General features: G+C 36.8%; 1 protein-coding gene across 1 annotated transcript in view; it reads right to left on the bottom strand.

Annotated features, from left to right (window-relative positions):
- shank2b (SH3 and multiple ankyrin repeat domains 2b) overlaps positions 1-23,456 on the bottom strand; it is a 102,440-nt gene that overhangs the window by 52,447 nt on the left and 26,537 nt on the right. Inside the window, exons 9-11 of the mRNA XM_058767224.1 lie at positions 16,525-16,602; positions 11,507-11,573; positions 1,661-2,012 (exon numbers count right to left, since the gene is read on the bottom strand). Of these exons, the coding sequence (XP_058623207.1) occupies positions 1,661-2,012; positions 11,507-11,573; positions 16,525-16,602 (497 nt within the window). The remainder of the gene's footprint in view (positions 1-1,660; positions 2,013-11,506; positions 11,574-16,524; positions 16,603-23,456) is intronic.

The raw sequence follows: 23,456 nt of genomic DNA, 5'->3' as shown, positions 1-23,456 counted from the left end.
TATTCTGATAGTGATTCCACTGATACTGTTCCTCTGTTTCGTTATCGTTATGTTTGTGGTGTGAATAATTGTTAACAATTTCATTAGAAAGGTTATAATGTGAACGGGCATTGTGAAAGGATTAGTTTCCTGATAATTTACTCACCCCCCCCATGTCATCCAAGATGTTCATGTCTTTCTTTCTTCAGTCGCAAAGAAATTATGTTTTTTGAGGAAAATATTCCAGGATTTTTCTCCATATAGTGGACTTCAATGGTGGCCAACAGGTTGAAGGTCCAAATTCAGGTATCGCTCCCGCGATATATTTACTCTTTGTTCACCTGCTGTCCGCTTTGAATAATTTTCTTCCCGACCCGACCGTTCCCACTAAATTTAGATCTCGTTTGCAGAATCACACATTTAAATTTCCTCTACTAAAAGAAAGACAGATAGGCTAACAAATAAAAGTGTAGTCTGCACAAAATTGTATTTGTTATTTTATTCATCTTGTCAAGAGTCTTTTATTGACAGCAAAATGTTAAACGAATTTGGGGCTTAAAACACATCCGTTTAACCTTTACAACACAATAGGAACAAGTGTCGCAGAGGGAAAAAAAATGTAGGTTGTACAAAAATGGCCTATTATAATTTTATTCGTCTTTGTCAAAATACTAAATTCGTTTAACATCTTGAAAAATAAATAAATAAATAAATAAATTCGACATCTGTCATTTAAAATTATAGGCTAAGCAAAATATAAACAAAACTGAGTTGAGCGTTCTTCAAGGACAGCGCATCCACACTTTGCTCCATCTTTATTCTGCTCTGTCACTCATCGACAACCTGCCTGTTCTGTCTGCATGCCGTATATTCACCACTGGTAGGTTAGCCTGCTCTGAGCATCGTTATGCACATGCTGCGCACAGACATTCGCAAATAAAACGAAGCACTGGTCCATGCGTGCATAACAGTCGAGTGCAGGCTGTACCGGTGCTTGAATAAAGCGCAGATATGCTGTTCTGAAAAGACGTCGGGAACGGGATATTGTTAGACCGCCCGCTCCCGTTCAAATTGCACCAGAGTTACCGACTGCAACCGCGTTTTATTCGGGAATTTAATCCTGCGTCGCAAGAAATCCGTGGGAATGCAGACCTCTACTTTGAAGCTGCATTGAAACTGCAGTTTGGACCTTCAACCCATTGAAGTCCACTATATGGAGAAAAATATCGTGAAATATTTTCCTAAAAAAATGTAATTTCTTTGCGACTGAAGAAAGAAAGACACGAACATCTTGGATGACATGGGGTTGAGTAAATTATCAGGACATTTTTATTCTGGAAATGAACCAATCCTTTAATTGTAGATCTAATGTCCTGAAAACTCCAAAAATAACATTTTTGAAAAGCCAGGCATCTCTGCAGTCCAGTCCATATCCCATAGACCAATTCCCAGCACTTGACCTATTTGCATCCACACATGGCCTTATAAAAATCACACTGATTTTCCATAAATACTGTAGGGCCTCTTGTGGCCATAGATAAAAACAACTTTGTCCTCACAGAAAGGGACACATTCCAGTCTGGACATGTGGGACCCACACAAAACTGGACACATGGTTAGACATGGACACAGAGACAGTTGTCCTCAAGTCCCATTGCTTCCTTCTGGGACAGCCACTGACCTGCTGTGGCGCTGAGGGGTCTGCCTCCGGGTGTCTCCCTCCCCCAGTCGGCCCAGGGAAGGGGAGCGGCTTCGGGTGGAGCGTCCCCCCCGGGCCATGGTCTTCACCGTGCCATTGGGGCTGTTCTGCATCTGCTGGGGGTGGCGGGGCGAGAGGCTGCGCAGGGGAGAGGCGGCAGGAGAGGGCGAACAAGAACGGTCCAGCGGTAGCTTGTTGACGTTCAGGTTGTTGTCGCTGTTGGAGCGGAGCAGCACACGTGGGGCGGAAAGAGTGCTCCTACCCTGGTGCTGCGCCGGTGTTTGCTGCAGCGGCCTGCTCCGACCCGTGCCTGTCGGTGCCTCCCGAAAAGGCACTGGGAAAGATATAGAAACAAAGAGAGTGATTACATAAAAAGAACAGGAAAGACTGTTTATACAAAGTGTGAAACGGACTTTCAACTACTCCGTCTGCGTCAAAGTAGTTCAGCTTTTTTAGGTGTCCTTCATTCCATTGAAAGTTGCAATAATTAGAGCACTGTAACGAGTATTCAAGTACAGACTGCGCTTCAGCTTCCTTCTACATACAAAGAACTTTGTCACATTAAAAGACCGAACGCTGTCTGCTCATCAAGTTCACAATCACCCAGTTTGATGCTCATTTATTGAATTAATGAATAAATTAGTTGTTGTTGAATTTATGTCATGAGCTGTCAGAACTCAGATCAAATCAATGTTGCACATCTAAATCCATGGTCAAATTCTAGTTAAAGAAAAAAAATCCTGGTTAAATAAGATAATAATTTGTTAACATTTTACAATTATGTTTAATACTTTAAAATTAGTTAATTCAATAGCTAAAGTGGACTAACAATAAACAATAGTTTCCCAGCATTTATTAATCAGGGATCATTTCTTCATATACTAATACATTTTCAATTTTCAGGTTGCAGAGGATTACATATTTGCTGTATTAAGAAAGAGCATGACTTTAAAAAAGCATACTGATAAATTAACATTTACCTAGATTAATAAATGCTGTAAAAAATTTGAAGCTTATCTGTTACCATTCATTTCAACTCGTCCCTCAGTTTACAAAAAAAACACACAAAATAGGTATTTGCAAACTGAAAGCATTTAGGAACAGTAATACTGGTGGATTCTATGAATTATTCAGTAATGTTTAATTGAAAAATGGTCATTCGTTGACCATAGTAAAATAGTAAATCATCCTTTTTGAGGTAGAGTTACTTTTCTAGGTCAATGGACTTTATCATTTACTAATGTAATTCCTCTGGGTATAGTTTGCTCCATGTAAACAGAAACTTAGTGGATATATCACTTTTTAGTATCCTTAAGGGTATCACACAAAAAGTTACCAGGCTTACTGGACTTAAATGTGTTGTGAAATAGTGTCCTATCTTTAAAGCTAAAGTTTGCCAATTTTTCGATGTTACACTAATGTTCAAAAGTTTTGGGTTGGTAAGAAGTTTTGACCAATGGCAGACAAGGCTGACCAATGGCAGACTGTTTGGGAAACCTGTCTGAAAACAAGCAGTTTGGTGTTGCTAGTTATGCAAAAAAAAAAAACTTTTACTTCAATGCCCAATAGACTTTCTAAAAGCTTCTTTTTTTTTCAAACTGAGAGATGAGTCAAATGCATTTCTTGCGGAAATCAAAGTTACATCTTAACACTCCTTTAATACCGCAAACAAAGTTTTTTTTGTTTCTTAAACAGCAAGACTATGCTGATCACTCTGGTCTCCAGAGACATACACCCACAGCAGCCAACTTCTGTGGTTCCTAGGTAATATGCACACATTTCAGGGCCAGATGAAGCCTATATCTCCACAACACCTCCCTTATTGGGCCTAGGGAAATCCCTTGAGTTCACTGTTCTCACTGTATATGCATGATGAATGCCTATTATTATTTATCCGCTGCCATATTAAAGGTGGTTCAGGAAGATGTTTATCCAAAGGAGCTTGTTTCTCAGAAACACCAGGCCGCTGAAAGACACAGTTCATACATGAACTAGATATCACTTGCTGGGTGAGACAAACGCTATAAATATATTGTGAAAAACCCCAGGAGAAGCATAGAGGAGAATTACGCCGCTAAACACACATCAGTCTCCCTTGTTCATTAATGTGCTGACGTAATGGCAACCTGGAGCAGTTAGATCACCTTCACTGTCACGGAAGGTTTTCATTGGATGACAGTTATTATGACACAGTCTCAGAGGTACATATGCTCCTGTTCATTATTTAAAAGGCTACTGTATGTGATCATTACAGCAATAATGTACAAACCCAACCCCCACAAGCAGTGAAGAAATACACCCAGTCCCCAAAGATGTGGCAGGTAATGCCACATAAAATCCGCCAATTAAAAGAAGCCGATATTGATAATGTCACAACGGGGAAAAAACTACATGGTTCATATGGGCAGCCCCATAAAGCACAACAAACAGGGTTTTTCTGGCACCAACTGAAGAAGCCAAGAACAGACTGGTTTTGGAACGCTAATGAAACAGTCATTTCTTTGAAACAAATGAAATCAAAGTGGCAACAGCAACATTCTAAATATAAAACGAAACTGTTGGAAAGGTAGAACACATATGTTGAGGAAGCTTAGAAATTCACAGCATGAAGTTGATTGAATTCCTTGCAGATGGAAATGACTCTCTCAAAGTGATGTTCTCTCCACCTCAGACTAATTCGCTCTTGAGATTCAACTTTTGTTATAATCTGTCATAATACATGATAGAAATCAAAGACTTTTCCACTCCTAAGAAAAGTCAGAACATTGTGTAACTCTAAGGCTGGAGTTCTGAGCACTAATCCCATGGAACAGAAGTCACCAAAGGTCAGGAGACCCCTGCTCCAGACCCTCAAAAACCCAAAAGATCACCTCTTACCTTCTTTCTTGAAGGCATTCAGTAAAGACTTCATATCTCCTCTGAGTTTATTGCTCAATAACTCCCTTGGAATGTCCGTTTCGCCTTGAGAAGGTCAGGTTCTCCTGGACTGAGGTTCCTTGGTCAGTGAAGCACAACGGAGAGGGTTACAGAGAAGGCAAGCACTGTGGTGACAGTGCCCGCTCCACATGATGCCGTCTGTGACTGCGAGAGGAAACGGCAGAGTGCACAAGCCTCGCACGTTTCTTCGCTCTCTCGCTGACACACATACGTACACACCAACTCTCTCGCTCTGTCTCAGTTTCTTTCCGTTTCGCCCCGCCCCCTTTTCTCTCTCTATCTCTCTTCCTCTACATCACTCTCTCCCCGCCACCAAATCATTCACTGTACTATCAGTTCAAGCCTCCCCCTGCTTGGATTCCTCTAGGTAGACAAGGCAGAAGACTGATTGGAGTGTGTTGTTGAATCAGCTGGGTGACAAGACCATGCTGGGATAATTTGATTCAAAACACCACCATTATGACACAAAGTACTGAGATAAACACAGTTGCCCCAAAATTCTTCAAGTTCGGCCCATCAGTGGCTCGCAATGTCATCAGGAGGGTTTTTAAAAATCGCTGACGACCGCCCACCAAACATGCAATCAAGACGCTCGAATTAACTCGCAACAATGAGAAGGTGCTATTGATTAGGGATTTTAACCCTTGTTGGCTCGCCGAAAAACAGCTGTATGGGAATCAAGCCCCCGAGTGTTGCTAAGCAACCCAGGGATGGATGTCTAAATTAGTCAGTGCAAGTTGCCGGGTTGTGAATTCTCCCGTTACCCATGTATGTGGGCTGTCCTTTCGCACTAGCAATTCACAATTGCCTCTCGAGCTCTCTTTCCCTCTCTCTCTTTTTATCCCCTCCTCCCATTTTCTGGCATGAGATGAAAAGGAAGCAAGGAGGAAGGAATTCTTGCATATTAAAATCTGTGTCAGGGTATGATGTCGTCAGCATATATATGGATATGGAGTTGATAATATACAGAGGGATTCCAAAGTCTGAAACCACTAGTTCAGATCCTTACATTTTGCTTTAGATTCAAATTTTACAAAAATTTAGAGCATAAAAATGAGCGAAAAGTTCAATTTAAAAATAAACATGAACTTCAGAATTTGGTTTGGACTGCTGCTTTAATGAGAGCAGTATTCAAACTGACATGAACTTCATAAGTTTGCGCAAAACTTGATTATCCACAAAAATTAATTTACGATAAATAAATAAATGAAAATGTATTAATTCGGAAATATATTCACAAATTGTTTAGATTTGTTATAGTTAACTAAAACTAAAACTGTTCAAATAATTATCGTTAATTTAAATAATTAAATATAAATATCAGATGAAAACTTTTTTTCATTTTTAAAATGAAAAAAAAAAAAACGTTAATGAAAACGAGAACTGTTGCCATGGCCAAATAACTGAAATAAGTTGAAGTACTAATTAGAGATAAAAAGCATGATAATAAAAATGACAAAAATGCAAACAAAAGCACGCACATCAATTTCAAATGGGTGCTCGACTAAAAAACAAGTAGAAAAATTAAATGTAAAGTCGGTAACACCAAATTGGAAATACTAAAATGTTTTTTTTTTTTTCATATTAAAAAAAAAAACATTTTCAATATGGTCTAATGATTTTCTGGACCTCACTGTATGTCTCCCAATGTACACTGCTAATTAGATAACAGAGAGGAACAGTAAATCCAACATAATTCGTGCATCATTAGAAATCTCAATTCCATCTCTGTGGTCTAATGAGCCAGCAAAACAACAAACCTGACAGCTTCTCACATCTAACTCAACTCACACACAAGTAATAACACCATAAGCGGCAAAATCGTTTGAAACTGGTTCCCAGTGGGAGCTGTGAATGTGTTTTCAGGGAGCGTTTATGATATGGCCATGTTTCAAAATAAAACGAGCTCCACTTTAAAATAACGCAACGCAAACCCTGTGAGTTAACTCTCTACGGACGGCCTCCTCTTTCCTTTTGCTTTCTTCTCGTTCTTCTTCTCTTCTCTCACGCCATTAACAACCCAGCCTTACAAAAAAGTGCAGGTCGCCCTTGCTTGGGTTGCTTTGATTAATCTTTCCTGATAAAAAAAACATCCTTTCATATGTGTCAGCAATTTCTAAATCCTTTGCCCATCCAGAGCGGAGCTGAAGATGAATAGACATTTTCACCCAATTAAGGACTCTTTATACGTAACAAACAATTCCGCCGGGCCTCCAAAGAGCCGGCCACCGCAGCTGGTATCCACAGTCTCATTAAATCAATAGTCATTAAATTGCACTTGAAACCGTATCTCGAATCAAAGAGCTCAACCTATTCGATCGAAGCTAGCGTAGGTTTGAACTTGGGTGGTGAGCTGAAATCCATCACTCTGTCATGCTTTGAATTTGGTCTTGTTTATAAACCATGATTAAAACTCAAGACGGTGTATTATATTTCCCAGCGGCCCCAATATCTAATATAGACTGGCGGAATGTAATATGAGCCTGCGGGTGTGTGTGTGTGTGTGCATTTGCATACATGCATATCTTCCCATAATTCACACAATATTTGAGAGTTCTTTGAAATCGGCGCCATTTCATATGCTTTAACAAGTAAGTCGATAATAAGCCAGGCTCTGAGACCTCCTTGGCTTCTCAACCGCGACAAGTGCGCACAAGGCAAACTCACATCCCTTAAGCCAATTATTGTGTGGATCCGGGAACCATGGCAACCTCCGTGTGGCATTAAATGGGACGTCCATTTACATACATAACTACAGTGCTTGTTTTAAACATATAGGCATGGAGGCCCCAGCACATAAACAAACAAAACCCGAAGGATTTCGATGGAGTTTAAAAACGCAAACGGTTGAAATTTGTGAAGATCAAAGCTCTGACACTGTGCCCTCCGCTGTGGTCTAACATGTGACACGTAATTACCGGATCCCCTGCTACTATGCGCATGAAAATAACAAGCCGATCCTGTTTCCTCCCTGAGTGACGCTTTAGACGCATCGGCAAACTGTGCAACTATTGAAGATTGTTCAATCAAAATCTTATGAAAACAATATCGGCACACAGCTGGCCAACCGGTTCGTTCCGTCAAAGGTTCCTTTCCCTGAGATTGAAACATCCGGAAGCCTGCTGATTCCCATATTCTGCTGATGGGATCTCTGTGTTTATGTCAAAGCTGTTACCCAGAGGTATAAGGAAAACCTGACAGCTGTAGCAAAGAAGATGCGTAATGCTAGGTCTTACATCTACACTTCAGGTCAACTCTATTCTCCAGCTACACTCTTAAAAATAAAGGTTCCAAAATGAGGTTTTTGCAGAAATGCCACTGGAGATGCATTTGAGGTTCCCCAAAGAACCTTGGAACAGGCCTTTTTTTTTGTGTCAAGTCCATTTGAATAATCTGAAGAATCAGGGTTTCTGCAGGTTTTATTAAAGTAAATTTAAGAGTTGTTATGACTATGTAAAGAAAAGAAAGGAATAAATTGAATGGAACACAGTAAGCCAATATGGTCTCTAAATGTAAAGGTCAACACTTAAAAGTTTGAAAATACAACTTCCAACAGATTCCCATTACTTTTTAATTCATTTTACAAAATACTATGAAATAACTTTTACTGTACCTTCTGATCACGCTGCAAAAAAGTGATGTTCATCCTCTGTATTTTTGTCTTTTTTCCATTGCAAATGTTCAGAGATTTTTAAATCAACCAATTACTTCAGAAGCAAAATATCATGAGTCTTGCTTTATGAAAAACTGATCAAAATTAAGTGAGTTTGTGGTTAAAACAAGAACAAAAATCTGCCAGTGGGCTTGGAAAAATCAACTTAATATCCCACTGACAGAAATTTGTTCTTGTTTTAAACATATCCTACAGTTAAAATACATTTCTTTCATACTAAGTATAGTTCAAATCTATTAACAAATTTACATTATTTACATAACACATCGCTTGACACTTACTGATTTTAAAAATATTGATGAGGATTGTTTGCTTTTTGAAAAATCTAAGTCTTTAAATGTGAGATACTTAAAGTGTACCTAAAGTATACTTGCAATAGCTCCAATTTAGCACAATCATATATTTCAGTATAGCTTTAGTTGGACTTCAGCACTACTTCTGCACAATTAAAGTGCATTAGGTACAAAATTAGTTGTTCCAATTTAGCAGACTTTAAGTATACCAGTTTAGTATACTAAAAAGTACAATTGCAGGGTATTTTTATTAATTACATAAAAATATGTAAATGTATCTGTAGTATACAAACAAATACATGTAAGTATTTATGTTTCACTTTAATTCCATTTCTCAGAAAACAAGACTTCATATGTTCAGTTTGCATCTCAAGTAAATGTATCTTGATTTAAGGATGTTTAGATACAGTATTTGAATTGAAAAACTAAAATGACTTTATGAATTCTGCTCCGATTTAGGACCTTTTAAGGTCTTAATTTGTGAAAAAACTAATTGTAAAGACCTTTTTTAAGACCTGCAGAAACCCTGAGAACTTTTTCCACTATAAAGAACCTTTCGTGGATGTTAAAGGTTCTTCATGGAACCACTGACACCCATAAAGAACCTTTACTTTAAAGCGCATAGTTCTGGAAACGTTATCCCACATTTCAATTTTACATTATTATAGAGGGAAAATGAACTGACAAAGCAATCAAAGTCACTCAATGTCATCCAATAAGCAGGTTAACAATGTTATGGCACGTCGGTGAGACGAAGATTAGCATTGCAGGTCAGAAAAACCAGGACAAATGTGACAAAAAACTTGAACGTGACAATTCTGATCAGAAAAAAAAAAAAACCTAGGACTTGATAATGGCCTAAATTCAGTACAGGAAATAGTAGGAATTCTGCTGGTGTGCAAGTGTGTGTGTGTATATGGATGAGTCTCCTCTTCCTGTAAGGTCTGTAGCTTATGTAGGTCAGCTCCACTGAGTAACGCTCTCTCTAGATGCACGCTTGGGTTCGACGCATGAAATCATCTATAGGGTGCAACGACAATCAGCAACGCCTGTGCACATAACCTTCAGGGGCAAACAAATATCACTAATATCATCATTTATAAAGCATAACGCACATGAATCACGTTATATGCGGAACGCAGTGAAAATGTACATGCAAAATGGCTGTTATGAATAATTAATATGTAAATGAGTTATTTATGTCAAGTTATCTCCACTCTACATTATATACAGACACATCCGTTGTGTGTGAAGTCCTTCAAAGTCTTATTTACCCAGAACAGACTTCATTTCATCCAAATCCTTTCGTTTAATGATGTCTAATGATTAATTAAATCTGTTGTGCCTTTCCTAGCTTTAATGAGGCAGATGATTATGCGGTCCGTTAATTGAAACCAGCGCATTCAATCACTGGATTCCTCAGAGTGTGGCTGAGAGTGTCAGAAAAATATACGGATGCATTTTACTTTTGGTAAATTAATACTGACATCTGCTACACGAGTTAGAGCTGTAGGAGTAGAGAGTGCCGAGCAAGGTAAAAAAAAATCTGTTTATGGCCAAAATATTTTGCCGGATACGCATAAGATACAGTATATTAAAATACATACATGATATATGAAAAATACATTTGTTCATATATGCAAAATAACTTCAAAAATAATTTAAAAAATGGCCCCAGAAACAGTAAATAAAAACATGAAATAAATATAAATGTTATTTTATTATAAATATTAAACATATTGAAATATATTGAAAATTACAGAGCTACTACATGAAAACTATATGAAAACTAGATTTGCTCCTATGCAAAATAACTTAAATAGCTTAAAAATTACCCCAAAAAGAGTAAACAGACCTTGTATATTCACTTAAGGTTCAAATGCACAATTATAAGTTAAAGTGAGCCACTTCAGGAGCCCTAGAGGCACAAATTGCTGAGGCCCAGCATTATAACACTGCATAATTATGGGAACTGCTGGAGATGACGTCTGTTGTGTCACTAGCAACAATAGAGGAAGCCCATTTTAGCTTATGTTAGCCTTTAGCACATAGTACAACTTTTGCACCTGCAGCATCAGCTCCCTGCCTGATAATTGGATCATATCATACACCTTAATAAATATGATACTCTCTCAGGAATTTTGCAGAGGAAATTTTCATTTTTATTTAATTATTTGGTCATGCTTATTTTCAGTATAATCAAGACTTCAGAGGTGTTCACAACATCGTGGCCTAACCAGGCGGGACGCAATGCGACAAGTTTCTAGCAAAATGTAATTTATTCATACGAATTGAAAGCTGCGATACAATAAAATCACAGCTAATCAAAACAAGGCAATATTGATACTCCTCCAAAATAATTCCCCAACAATTAATACAGCATGAACCATACAATGACTTGATTAAAATTTTGTTCTGTAGATAATTACAGTTGTCTAGAGTCTATTTTTGTTCCATTGATAGTTTAGCATTCAAAACACCCAATAGTGATATCTTTGTAATGTCTGCATACTAAATTCCATTTGGCATCCTTTTTAATATCTATTTGTGTACTGAATAGTTATTGGATTTGGCTTTCCTGCATATATTGGACCATTTATATCCTGCAAATTTACATTGCACTGCAACCTTGTGTTAATTCTGATGTGTAGCAGATAAAAAAATATTTGGACCAATAAAATGTCACTGTGGGCACTGTGGGCGGGGCAACCCAGCAACTAAATATTCTGTTGCTAATTACAAATGTGACTGGCTATTTACAGAAACTCAGAATCTCAGATTATATGAACAAGATTTTTTAGTACTCGTCCCTTTTTACTTTGTATGTTGTACATCTAACTTTGGAACATTTCAGGAATTCATCAAATATTATGTTATAAGGTTGTTTTTACAAACATCAAAGAAAGTGAGTTTATTATAACTTACCAATATCAGCGTCTTTGTGATTCTTTATTAATTCTGCAAGCTCAAAATTTCCAGCAATTATTGCCACCTTTAGAAAAACAAACAAACATATATAGTATATTAGATTCATTCACTGACTTTCTCACAAAGTGTTCAACATTTTTTATTTTTTTATTTTATTATTTTTTGGTTGAGCCCACACAAAATAAAATAAAACAAACAAAACAAAACAAAGTAAAGTAAAGTAAAGTAAAGTAAAGTAAAGTAAAGTAAAGTAAAGTAAAGTAAAGTAAAGTAAAGTAAAATTAAATTAAATTAAATTAAATTAATTATTACTGGTAGCACAAGGACAGAACAAACAAGTGTCTGAGTCAGCAAACCTGCAGTCAGACCTACTGAATCAAAAATAATACCACCATTGCATAGATGCAAATTTTATTGTTTTATCAGTTCAACTTTTTCTAAAATAAAAAGTATCATATAAATTACCATTCAAAATTTGGAGTCAGTAAGACTTTTAAAAATGTTTCTGAAATAAGTGTCTTATGCTCACCCAGGTGCATTTATTTGAAAATAAATAAATACTGCAATATTGTGAAATATTTTTAACATTTCAAATAACCCTTTTCTATTTTACAATATTTAAAAATGTAATTTATTCCTGTGATGCAATGTTGAATTTTCAGCTATATGATGAATCGAAAGAAAGCATTTATTTGAAACAGAAATCTTCTGGAAAATTATAAAAGTCTTTACTGTTACTTCTGATCAATTTAATGTGTGTACTAAAATTTTTTATTAATTTCTTAAACAAAAAATCTTACCCCAACCCTGAATATCTGACCCCAAACTTTTAAACGATTGAGTAAAACAATATAATATTGCAGCATGAACTTACTGCCTAACAAAAGGTCATACAGGTTTTGAACAACAGGAGGGTGAGTTAATGACAGAATTTTCATTTTTTGGTGAACCACCCCTGCAAAGCTTAATGTATCCTCAAAAGGGCCTTCACAGCAATGAAACAAAAAAAAAGTTCCAATAGCACGACTACCCATTCAGCAGAGGTTCATTTCTATTTAATGGCTTTAATTTTACCACCCTTTAAAAAGTTAGCTACGCAGTCTATTATAAGATCTATAATTTACGCATCAGTCTGGTCACCAAGTCTGGTCGTGAGAACAAAACTGGGTTTTAAATGGTGCACAAAGGCACAGTAACCCATTACGCTTGTGGGTTTTGGAGTAGTGTATTCCTAAGAGTGATAAAACACAGACTTCATTCACATTACACTAAATTAGTTGCTAAGATTTACGTAATGAGCTTGAGAAGAACTGCATTCCTTTTCTAATGAAATACGGTGCCTGGCTGCAGCTTAGAGTTAATGCTAGATGAATTAAATAGAAAAAAAACAACAACACAAAGGTAAGTCAATCGACGCAGTAAAGGCCCAATTCTGAAACAAATAGGTCAAGAAATTTATTCAACTGTTAAACACAATTCACACAAGTAGTTTTGGGTGGTCTGATGTACGAAAGCACACACTGTTGTGTAAGAACCTTTCGGTTTGCTGTTGACCCTGCATCAACGTAAAAGGGTAACGGTAATACAATTTGCTCGGCACATTTTCGATTTTGCCGGGAAAAAGTCTTGTTTAACCAGGCGGATCGGAGTGTTCCTGCCGAGAGCCTGAAGTTTCATGAGCTGCTTAAATGAGTTGTAATCGAGCGATCGCCGAGGCGTGAAATATGATTTTAGCAGCATGAGATGAATAATACAGCGCATTAAACAACGCATCAGGAGAGCGCTGATATGTACATTACATAAACACTTCACTCCTACTTCAGGTTTGGAGTGAGCAGGGTCAGTTCAAAGCTTTAGAGGTTGTAAACCGAGAAACTCGCACAAAGAGGCCAGCCATGAACACTAAATGTAGCGGCAAGTGTTGCTAATGTTTGACTTGATGCATTTAGCTGTAGAGCCGACTGCAAAACTAATGATCTCAGCTCTATTTTAATGTTTTTGGAGGTTTGCCATTGGCTTACTGTTGCGATATGTGCCATCTTGCTAATAAAAGCCACAGTTTTCCTTGAGGCACAAACAACAACATATATTTCAGTCCAGTAAAGGCATATATCCAAACCAAGTATTTTTCCACTCTATTACATTGAAAACAGAAAAAGGTGTTTAAACTTTAACCATAAACTAAAAACATGCCAGGCTTTTACTGGATGAACAGGTCTGTGCACTGTGAAATCAAACTATGAATAAAAATGCAATGTGATAGATGTGGCAAAGAGCAAAAAGGATATGGATATTTCTGTCAAGGAGGATGCATTTCAAAGGGTTAAGCTTTCGTTATGTGGGTGGTTTAGTACAGTATTGATGTTGGCGTGTTTGCTATTAAAGGGTTTACTGTACGTGTTATTTTGCTATCAGCATTTGCTTTGAAGCTTTAATAATTCACTTCATTATGATAGTGATATGAGGGGTGGGGATTATGAGTTTGGATTATGTCATTTTAATAGCATCTGAACTCAAAATAATCAAAAAACGTAATTAGAAGTGGGTACTTAAAAGATTGAATCTTAAAATATTCCTATTATAATACAGTATATCACAATGTAAAATCAATCATGTAAATGAAATATTATAAGCTCCTGTATCCTGTAAACGTGTATGTGTCATTCGTTTAAAATACTTTTAATTGAGCTGGAAGTACATCATTTGTAGTTTGCTTCCCCTGAAATGTGTAAATAACGGTCCTTGCACACTGAGTCTGTAATTTTCGTTACAAATTTTCGCACGTTAAAAAATAAATACGACCTCATGCTGTGTCAATCATGTTTACACAATGCCTCCAAAAATTTCGTCCGTCATAAAAAAATTCGGATCGGGTTAGATTTTCTCCATTTTTCGCATACGTAGCAATCATTTTGAGAGGTGTTTTGACAATTCAGAGCCACCGTAAAAGCGAATGCCAAAATCCAGAATCAATGGTCTTCTTTTTAACACGTGGCTCCAGTATCACTAGCAAAGCGTCAAACTGAACCACTGACATCCTGAAGTAAACTTTGAATCACCTGCAGCTCCTTAATAAGGAAGTGGAACTCTCCTTCCTCTCTAAGCTACCTCCGGATTGGATGGACCCAATATTTCCTCTTTCTTTTTCTTGTTTTAAGGTGAGAGAAGACAACAAAATCATCCTCACTGCTTGAAGACTCCATTTTGTATTGTTTACGAATTTTTTCACAACAGATTAATTAATACGCGTCGGACTCAGTGTGCAAGGTTTCTTTGTGTGACGAATTTTTAGAATGGCGAATACGAAAAACGCATACGAACATTTCAGACTCGGTGTGCAAGGACCTTTACTCTGCATTGTAATCAAAACGTTGTTTGTTTAAGGATTCAGACTAACACGGCAACAGTGGTTTAACCAATAGCGTGAGTATAGGGCGTGGTTATGTTTGGAATGGGTGGGGCAATCCAACCAATTGAAGACATAGTTTTTGAGAAACCTGTTTGAAAATCATCACTAACCTTTGTGAAGCAGAAGAAAAAGTTGTGTTAATTGTTAATAAGAAATGTTGCTAAATTAACAAAAGTTCTGCTTAATGCATAAATGTGTAAAATTTAAAAATTGTATTCTTTCTACTCTTGTTCTGACAATAAGCATTGATAACTACACTGTAAACCATAATGTTGTCACTAACAAAGTAATCATAATTTATCATTAATTTAACATTACTAAAAATATCATGTTTTGGCATCCTAACTCAAAACAGGTATATTTAATTATTTAGCAGGAAAATCTTTCAAGTTAGAAGTCTAAATGTTAAGAACTCAAAATTACAATTTATTTACTGTAAATTATATAATCTGTCTCTGATTAATCTGATTGGCACAATAACACAATGCACAAATGGTAGGTAGACGTTAAAATATGTATACACTTTTCTTAAGTGTAGTTCGCCCAAAAATGAAAATTCTGAGTTTCTTGCTTCTGTTGAGCACAAAAGAAGATATTAAGAAGAATGTTGGTCACCAAACAGCTGACGGTAGCCATTGACTTCCATAGTATTTTTTATTTTTTTCCCTATGGAAGTCAAAGGCTACCGTCAACTGTTTGGTTACCAACGTTCTTCAAAATATCTTCTTATGTGCTCAACACATAGATTTGGAAGAAATTGAGGGTAAGTAAATGATGACAGAATTTTAATTTTTGGGTAAACTATCCCTTTAAATCTTATACTTTTTTCAAGCCATAAACATGTTTGAGTTAATACGTTTCTGTCAGAACATTGTTTAATTTCCCGATCAAACTTTGCCAATGTTTGTGACAATATGCACTAATGACTATCATCTTAAAAATTACTTCAGTTTTGACTATAATTCTAATAATACGCACTAATGACTACTGGCACAAATATGACTTCAGTTTTAACTATATTTCTAATAATAATCACTAATGCCTAGTGGCATTGCAGTCACAGTCATTATTGAAGGCCACTGAACAGTAAACGCAACACTCTCATCAGCCCATGGCCACAGACTTGGATCATGTCCATTGCTGTCAGACAAGCTATTGAATGTCACAATCTGACATTTGAGAAAGAAACTCTTTAAATAAACAAACAAAATAACCAGAGATTTTTCTTGAAAGCAACTAAAGCATTTAAGAAAACACAAAAACTGATTTGATGTTCATTATCTTTTTAAAATCTAACTCCTAATTATCTGAAGATACCAAAAACCCATGCAAACAAACGTAATAAAATGATTAATTACCCTGACGCTCACTCATTGTTCTCTGAGTGCTGTCTTACATAATGCCTGTGCTTTCATGTGACATTCCGTCTAATTAATTAAGAACTCTGAACGTCAGAACAACAAACACACACAAATTCATTCAGTGCTCATGGTTGTGAATTTTTTTTTTAACGCTAAACCAACAAAATATACAAAAATTCATAAGCAAGCTTATTTGAGAAAATTGTTTTAAGTCATTAAAAAGTAGCCAAGCAAAAAACTTGTACCTGAAAGGGCGTTTGTCCTCGGTAGTTTTTGACGTCTTTGCTGGCTCCTCGAACCAGAAGAACCCTGGCACACTTTTCCTTCAGAAGAAAAGTAGATGATAGAAAAATGAATTCAGTGTGATCCAACTCAAGAAAACCTTCTACTATCTGATTCTCGACCTTCTAAGAGCAAAATTAGACACGTCACAAGGTATCCCGCCTCACCCAGATCCAAAAGTGACAGACTTCGCCCTCAGCTTTGTGAAGTCCAATTCAAGTGTGACGCTACAGTAAAGTCTACACCCAAAGAGAAAGGAGAGGGGGTCTCTGCAGCAATGCCTATGTGCATGTGTGAACGTGAATGTGAGAACCAAAAGCAGAAAGACAGAGAGAGAGAGAGAGATCCAGGGCTCTGTAGCTCTCCAGCCCACTATATCCAGCTGGATTCAACAGCCCACCCACGGAATGCCTCACCACTAAACCGACACACACAATCGCACACATACACACACCTCCATTGCCTTCTCCTCCTACCTTCCTTCTAATACTAGTTTCACAGCTGCTGCCAGCCCTTGTATATGAGACATAATCACATGTGAGGATGCGGCTTCTATTCCCTGCACATGAAAATATCCCTGGCCTGCATTTGGCGCCGGTTACGGGTTCCTCGTTGACATGGTGACAGATCGGCGCAATCGGGGTTTAATCGCAAACAATCAAGGCTCGAGCAAGAACCTGCCCTTGACTGCGGTGCAACTGACCAATGATACAAATTAAGCATCTTTCGCCAAAGGTTAGCCAAGCATCAGCTTTAATAACTGCTCGTTGTGGCCGATCATTACAGATGTGTGCTTCAAATAACGACCCCATTGGTCGACTAAGGGTGAACACAGCATCATATGTGACCAGCAGTGAACTCAAGAGCCTCCACAGATCAATAAATGACACTTGTCATCAGCAGAGCCATTTTCACACCTTAAAATAAACTTTATTTTCTAGTCTTAAGATCAGAGGAGGACAATCACGATTTGTTTCAAGAGTATTTAAAGGCATCTGCAATTCAGAATCATAGAAAAGCAATAAAAGAAGACAACATGAATTTCTTGAATTTTGTTTTCATGGTCAATGCCACAATTTATATACTTGATTAGTCCTAGAAATTAATTTATGTCCTAAAAATAGAATCCATATTTAAATATATTTATTCTTTTTAAGAAAAAAATGGCAAAACATCAATATTAAAATACATACATATACACACATATTGTGTGTGTGTGTGTGTGTGTGTGTGTGTGTATATATATATATATATATATACACACACACAGTATATACATACAGCTGGTAAAATAAGTATTGAACACGTCACTATTTTTCTCAGTAAATATATTTCAACACTTATCAGGATGATGAAGATTTCAACAAGACAATGATCCCAAACACAGCCAAGGGAACTCTCAATTGGTTTCAGAGAAAGAAAATAAGCTGCTAGAATGGCCCAGCCAATCACCTGACTTGAATTCAATAGAAAATCAATGGAAAGAACTAAAGATCAGAGTTCACAGAAGAGGCCCACGGAACCTTCAACATTTGAAGACTGTTTGTGTGGAAGAATGGGCCAAAATCACTCCTGAGCAATGCATACAACTAGTTTCTCCATACAGGAGGTGTCTTAAAGCTGTTATAACCAACCATGGCTTTTGTACGAAGTATTAAATAAATTTCAGTAAGTGTGTTTAATACGTTTTCCCTGGGTCATTCCATTTTATTACACAGAACTTAATTTCTGAACTTATTTGTTTTGTTTTGTTTGTATGTATGGATTACTTGGGTTGTTACCGACATCTGGTGAAAACGTCATGTCAACAGCACCTTTAGAAATATATTTACTGAGAAAAATAGTAACGTGTTCAATACTTATTTTACCCGCTGTATGTATATATATATATATACAGGTGCTGGTCATATAATTAGAATATCATCAAAAAGTTGATTTATTTCACTAATTCCATTCAAAAAGTGAAACTTGTATATTATATTCATTCATTACACACAGTCTGATATATTTAAAATGTTTATTTCTTTTAATTTTGATGATTAGAGCTTACAGCTCATGAAAGTCAAAAATCAGTATCTCAAAATATTAGAATATTTACATTTGAGTTTGAATAAATGACCATCCCTACAGTATAAATTCTGGGTATCTCTTATTCTTTGAAACCACAATAATGGGGAAGACTGCTGACTTGGCAATGATCCAGAAGACAAACATTGACGCCCTCCACAAAGAGGGTAAGTCACAGAAGGTCATTACTGAAAGGTGTGGCTGTTTACAGAGTGCTGTATCAAAGCATATTAAATGCAAAGTTGACTGGAAGGAAGAATTTGGGTAGGAAAAGGTGCACAAGCAACAGGGATATCCTGGATGAAAACCTTCTCCAGAGTGCTCAGGACCTCAGACTGGGCGAAGGTTTACCTTCCAACAAGACAATGACCCTAAGCACACAGCTAAAATAACGAAGGAGTGGCTTCACAACAACTCTGTGACTGTTCTTGAATGGCCCAGCCAGAGCCCTGACTTAAACCCAATTGAGCATCTCTGGAGAGACCTAAAATGGCTGTCCACCAACGTTTACCATCAACCTGACAGAACTGGAGAGGATCTGCAAGGAGGAATGGCAGAGGATCCCCAAATCCAGGTGTGAAAAACTTGTTGCATCTTTCCCAAAAGACTCATGGCTGTATTAGATCAAAGGGTGCTTCTACTAAATACTGAGCAAAGGGTCTGAATACTTAGGACCATGTGATATTTCAGTTTTCTTTTTAATAAATCTGCAAAATGAACTTAAATGATGTTAGCAAATGGCTGCAATATAACAAAGAGTGAAAAATTTAAGGGGTCTGAATACTTTCCGTACCACTGTATATACACATATTGTGTGTGTGTGTGTGTATATATATATATATATATATATATAAATGCATATATATATATATATATATAAATATATATATATATATACACACACAGTATATACTTACAGCTGGTAAAATAAGTATTGAACACGTCACTATTTTTCTCAGTAAATATATTTCAACACTTATCAGGATGATGAAGATTTCAACAAGACAATGATGCCAAACACAGCCAAGGGAACTCTCAATTGGTATCACAGAAAGAAAATAAGCTGCTAGAATGGCCCAGCCAATCACCTGACTTGAATTCAATAGAAAATCAATGGAAAGAACTAAAGATCAGAGTTCACAGAAGAGGCCCACGGAACCTTCAACATTTGAAGACTGTTTGTGTTTGTGTGGAAGAATGGGCCAAAATCACTCCTGAGCAATGCATACAACTAGTTTCTCCATACAGTAGGTGTCTTAAAGCTGTTATAACCAACCATGGCTTTTATGCAGTATTAAATACATTTCAGTAAGTGTGTTTAATACGTTTTCCTGGTCATTCCATTTTATTACACATAACTTAATTTCTGAACTTATTTGTTTTGTTTTGTTTGTATGTATGGATTACTTGGGTTGTTACCGACATCTGGTGAAAACGTCATGTCAACAGCACCTTTAGAAATATATTTACTGAGAAAAATAGTAACGTGTTCAATACTTATTTTACCCGCTGTATGTATATATATATATATGATATGTGTGTATGTATATATATATATATATATACACATATAAAAATTACAATTAATCGCGATTAATCACATTCAAAATAAAAGTTTTGTTTACATAATATATGTGTGTATGTATATATATATATATACACACATATTGTGTGTGTGTGTATGTATATATATATATAAATGCATATATATATATAAATATATATATATACACACACAGTATATACTTACAGCTGGTAAAATAAGTATTGAACACGTCACTATTTTTCTCAGTAAATATATTTCAACACTTATCAGGATGATGAAGATTTCAACAAGACAATGACCCTAAGCACACAGCTAAAATAACGAAGGAGTGGCTTCACAACAACTCTGTGACTGTTCTTGAATGGCCCAGCCAGAGCCCTGACTTAAACCCAATTGAGCATCTCTGGAGAGACCTAAAATGGCTGTCCACCAACGTTTACCATCAACCTGACAGAACTGGAGAGGATCTGCAAGGAGGAATGGCAGAGGATCCCCAAATCCAGGTGTGAAAAACTTGTTGCATCTTTCCCAAAAGACTCATGGCTGTATTAGATCAAAGGGTGCTTCTACTAAATACTGAGCAAAGGGTCTGAATACTTAGGACCATGTGATATTTCAGTTTTCTTTTTAATAAATCTGCAAAATGAACTTAAATGATGTTAGCAAATGGCTGCAATATAACAAAGAGTGAAAAATTTAAGGGGTCTGAATACTTAGGACCATGTGATATTTCAGTTTTCTTTTTAATAAATCTGCAAAATGAACTTAAATGATGTTAGCAAATGGCTGCAATATAACAAAGAGTGAAAAATTTAAGGGGTCTGAATACTTAGGACCATGTGATATTTCAGTTTTCTTTTTAATAAATCTGCAAAATGAACTTAAATGATGTTAGCAAATGGCTGCAATATAACAAAGAGTGAAAAATTTAAGGGGTCTGAATACTTAGGACCATGTGATATTTCAGTTTTCTTTTTAATAAATCTGCAAAATGAACTTAAATGATGTTAGCAAATGGCTGCAATATAACAAAGAGTGAAAAATTTAAGGGGTCTGAATACTTTCCGTACCACTGTATATACACACATATTGTGTGTGTGTGTGTGTATGTATGCATGTATGTGTGTGTGTGTATGTATGCATGTATGTGTGTGTGTGTGTGTACTATGTATATTAATTATGTATATATAAATACACATGCATGTATATATTTGAAAATATTTATATGTAATTACATGCATATATTTATATTATATATATATATACACATATAAAAATTACAATTAATCGCGATTAATCACATTCAAAATAAAAGTTTTTGTTTACATAATATATGTGTGTGTACTATGTATATTAATTATGTATATATAAATACACATGCATGTATATATTTGAAAATATTTATATGTAATTACATGCATATATTTATATATATATATACACATATAAAAATGACAATTAATCGCGATTAATCACATTCAAAATAAAAGTTTTTGTTTACATAATATATGTGTGTGTACTATGTATATTAATTATGTATATATAAATACACATGCATGTATATATTTGAAAATATTTACATGTAATTACATGCATATATTTATATATATATATAAACACAACATACAACATATTCATCTTAAATATATACGTGCATGTGTGTGTATTTGTATAGGCTATACATAATAAATATACACAGTACACACACTGTCAGGATTATGGCCGATCCACCAGCTCCACCGAGCTCCCTCATCCTTCCAGCTCCACCTTGGTCCTCAGTCAATCCGGCTCCGCCGCAGATCTCTGGATCTCCCTCGGCTCCTTGGCATCCCCTGGCTGGGGATCCCCTGGCTCTGCTGCCGTCGGTCGGCCCCTGAGTCAGCGGCCATCCCTCCTCCATGGCTCCTCCCTCCTTCATCACCCCTTGGACTCTGTCTCCCGGTGTCCGTCCTCCTCCTGAGCCGCCTCCCAAGTTCCCACCCGCCCTTCCCCATGTTGTATCTACGGTGTGAGGATGCACCTTCCAGGTGGGGGCGTAATGTCATGATTATGGACCTGTCTGTGTTGTGTTTTGCTCCTGGGACCCAGTTTCTCCCTCATGTTGATTGTGTTAATTTGATTTCAGGTGTGTCTCGTTCTTCCCCAATTATCCTGTGTTTAAAAGCCCCAGTCCATTCAGTTAGTGTTTGACAGTTCTGAACGTCTTTCCATGTGTTCCTGTGTCTCATGCGTGTTTGGATTATTAAAGACTGTTTTTGAAGTACTCCTTGCTCCCTCATTCCTTGCTTCCAGGTGAAGTGTGACAGAAGAACCGACTGCAACAGTAACCTCCGTTTGTACCCTCCGTTTTGTTTTTGTTTCTGTTGTGTGTTTCCCCACGGATCCCTCATCTGGCCTGAATTCCTCCTCCTTCTATGATGCAAGCCTGAACACCGCGAGCAGAGCGCTGTTGTCCAAAGATGGTCCTCAAGAGGATTTCGCCACATTCATGGAGTGGATCCTGGCAAGAAACGGATCGCCACTCACCATCTGCCCTGTGGATGATCTCACCGGATCCACCCCTGACCCAGAGCCCAGCCATCTACCAGGAAATTTTAGAGCACTTCATGCTTCCTTCTGTTGACAAGCTTTATGGAGATGCTGATTTCATTTTCCAGCAGGACTTGGCACCTGCCCACACTGCCAAAGGTACCAAAAGCTGGTTCAATGACCATAGTGTTACTGTGCTTGATTGGCCAGCAAACTCGCTGACCTGGACCCCACAGAGAATCTATGGGGTATTGTGAAGAGGAAGATGAGGACACCAGACCCAACAATGCAGATGAGCTGAAGGCCACTATCAGAGCAACCTGGGCTCTCATAACACCTGAGCAGTGCCACAGACTGATCGACTCCATGCCACGCCGCATTGCTGCAGTAATTCAGGCAAAGGAGCCCCAACTAAGTATTGAGTGCTGTACATGCTCATACTTTTCATTTTCATACTTTTCAGTTGGCCAAGATTTCTAAAAATCCTTTCTTTGTATTGGTCTTAAGTAATATTCTAATATTTTGAGATACTGATTTTTGACTTTCATGAGCTGTAAGCTCTAATCATCAAAATTAAAAGAAATAAACATTTGAAATATATCAGTCTGTGTGTAATGAATGAATATAATGTACAAGTTTCACTTTTGAATGGAATTAGTGAAATAAATCAACTTTTTGATGATATTCTAATTATATGACCAGCACCTGTATGTATATATATATATATATATATATATATATATATATATGATA

Source organism: Onychostoma macrolepis, chromosome 25, assembly GCF_012432095.1.
Source record: "Onychostoma macrolepis isolate SWU-2019 chromosome 25, ASM1243209v1, whole genome shotgun sequence".
In the NCBI taxonomy this organism is placed as follows: domain Eukaryota; kingdom Metazoa; phylum Chordata; class Actinopteri; order Cypriniformes; family Cyprinidae; genus Onychostoma; species Onychostoma macrolepis.
Note: the sequence above shows the minus strand (reverse complement) of the source record. Positions and strands in the feature narration are given on the sequence as shown.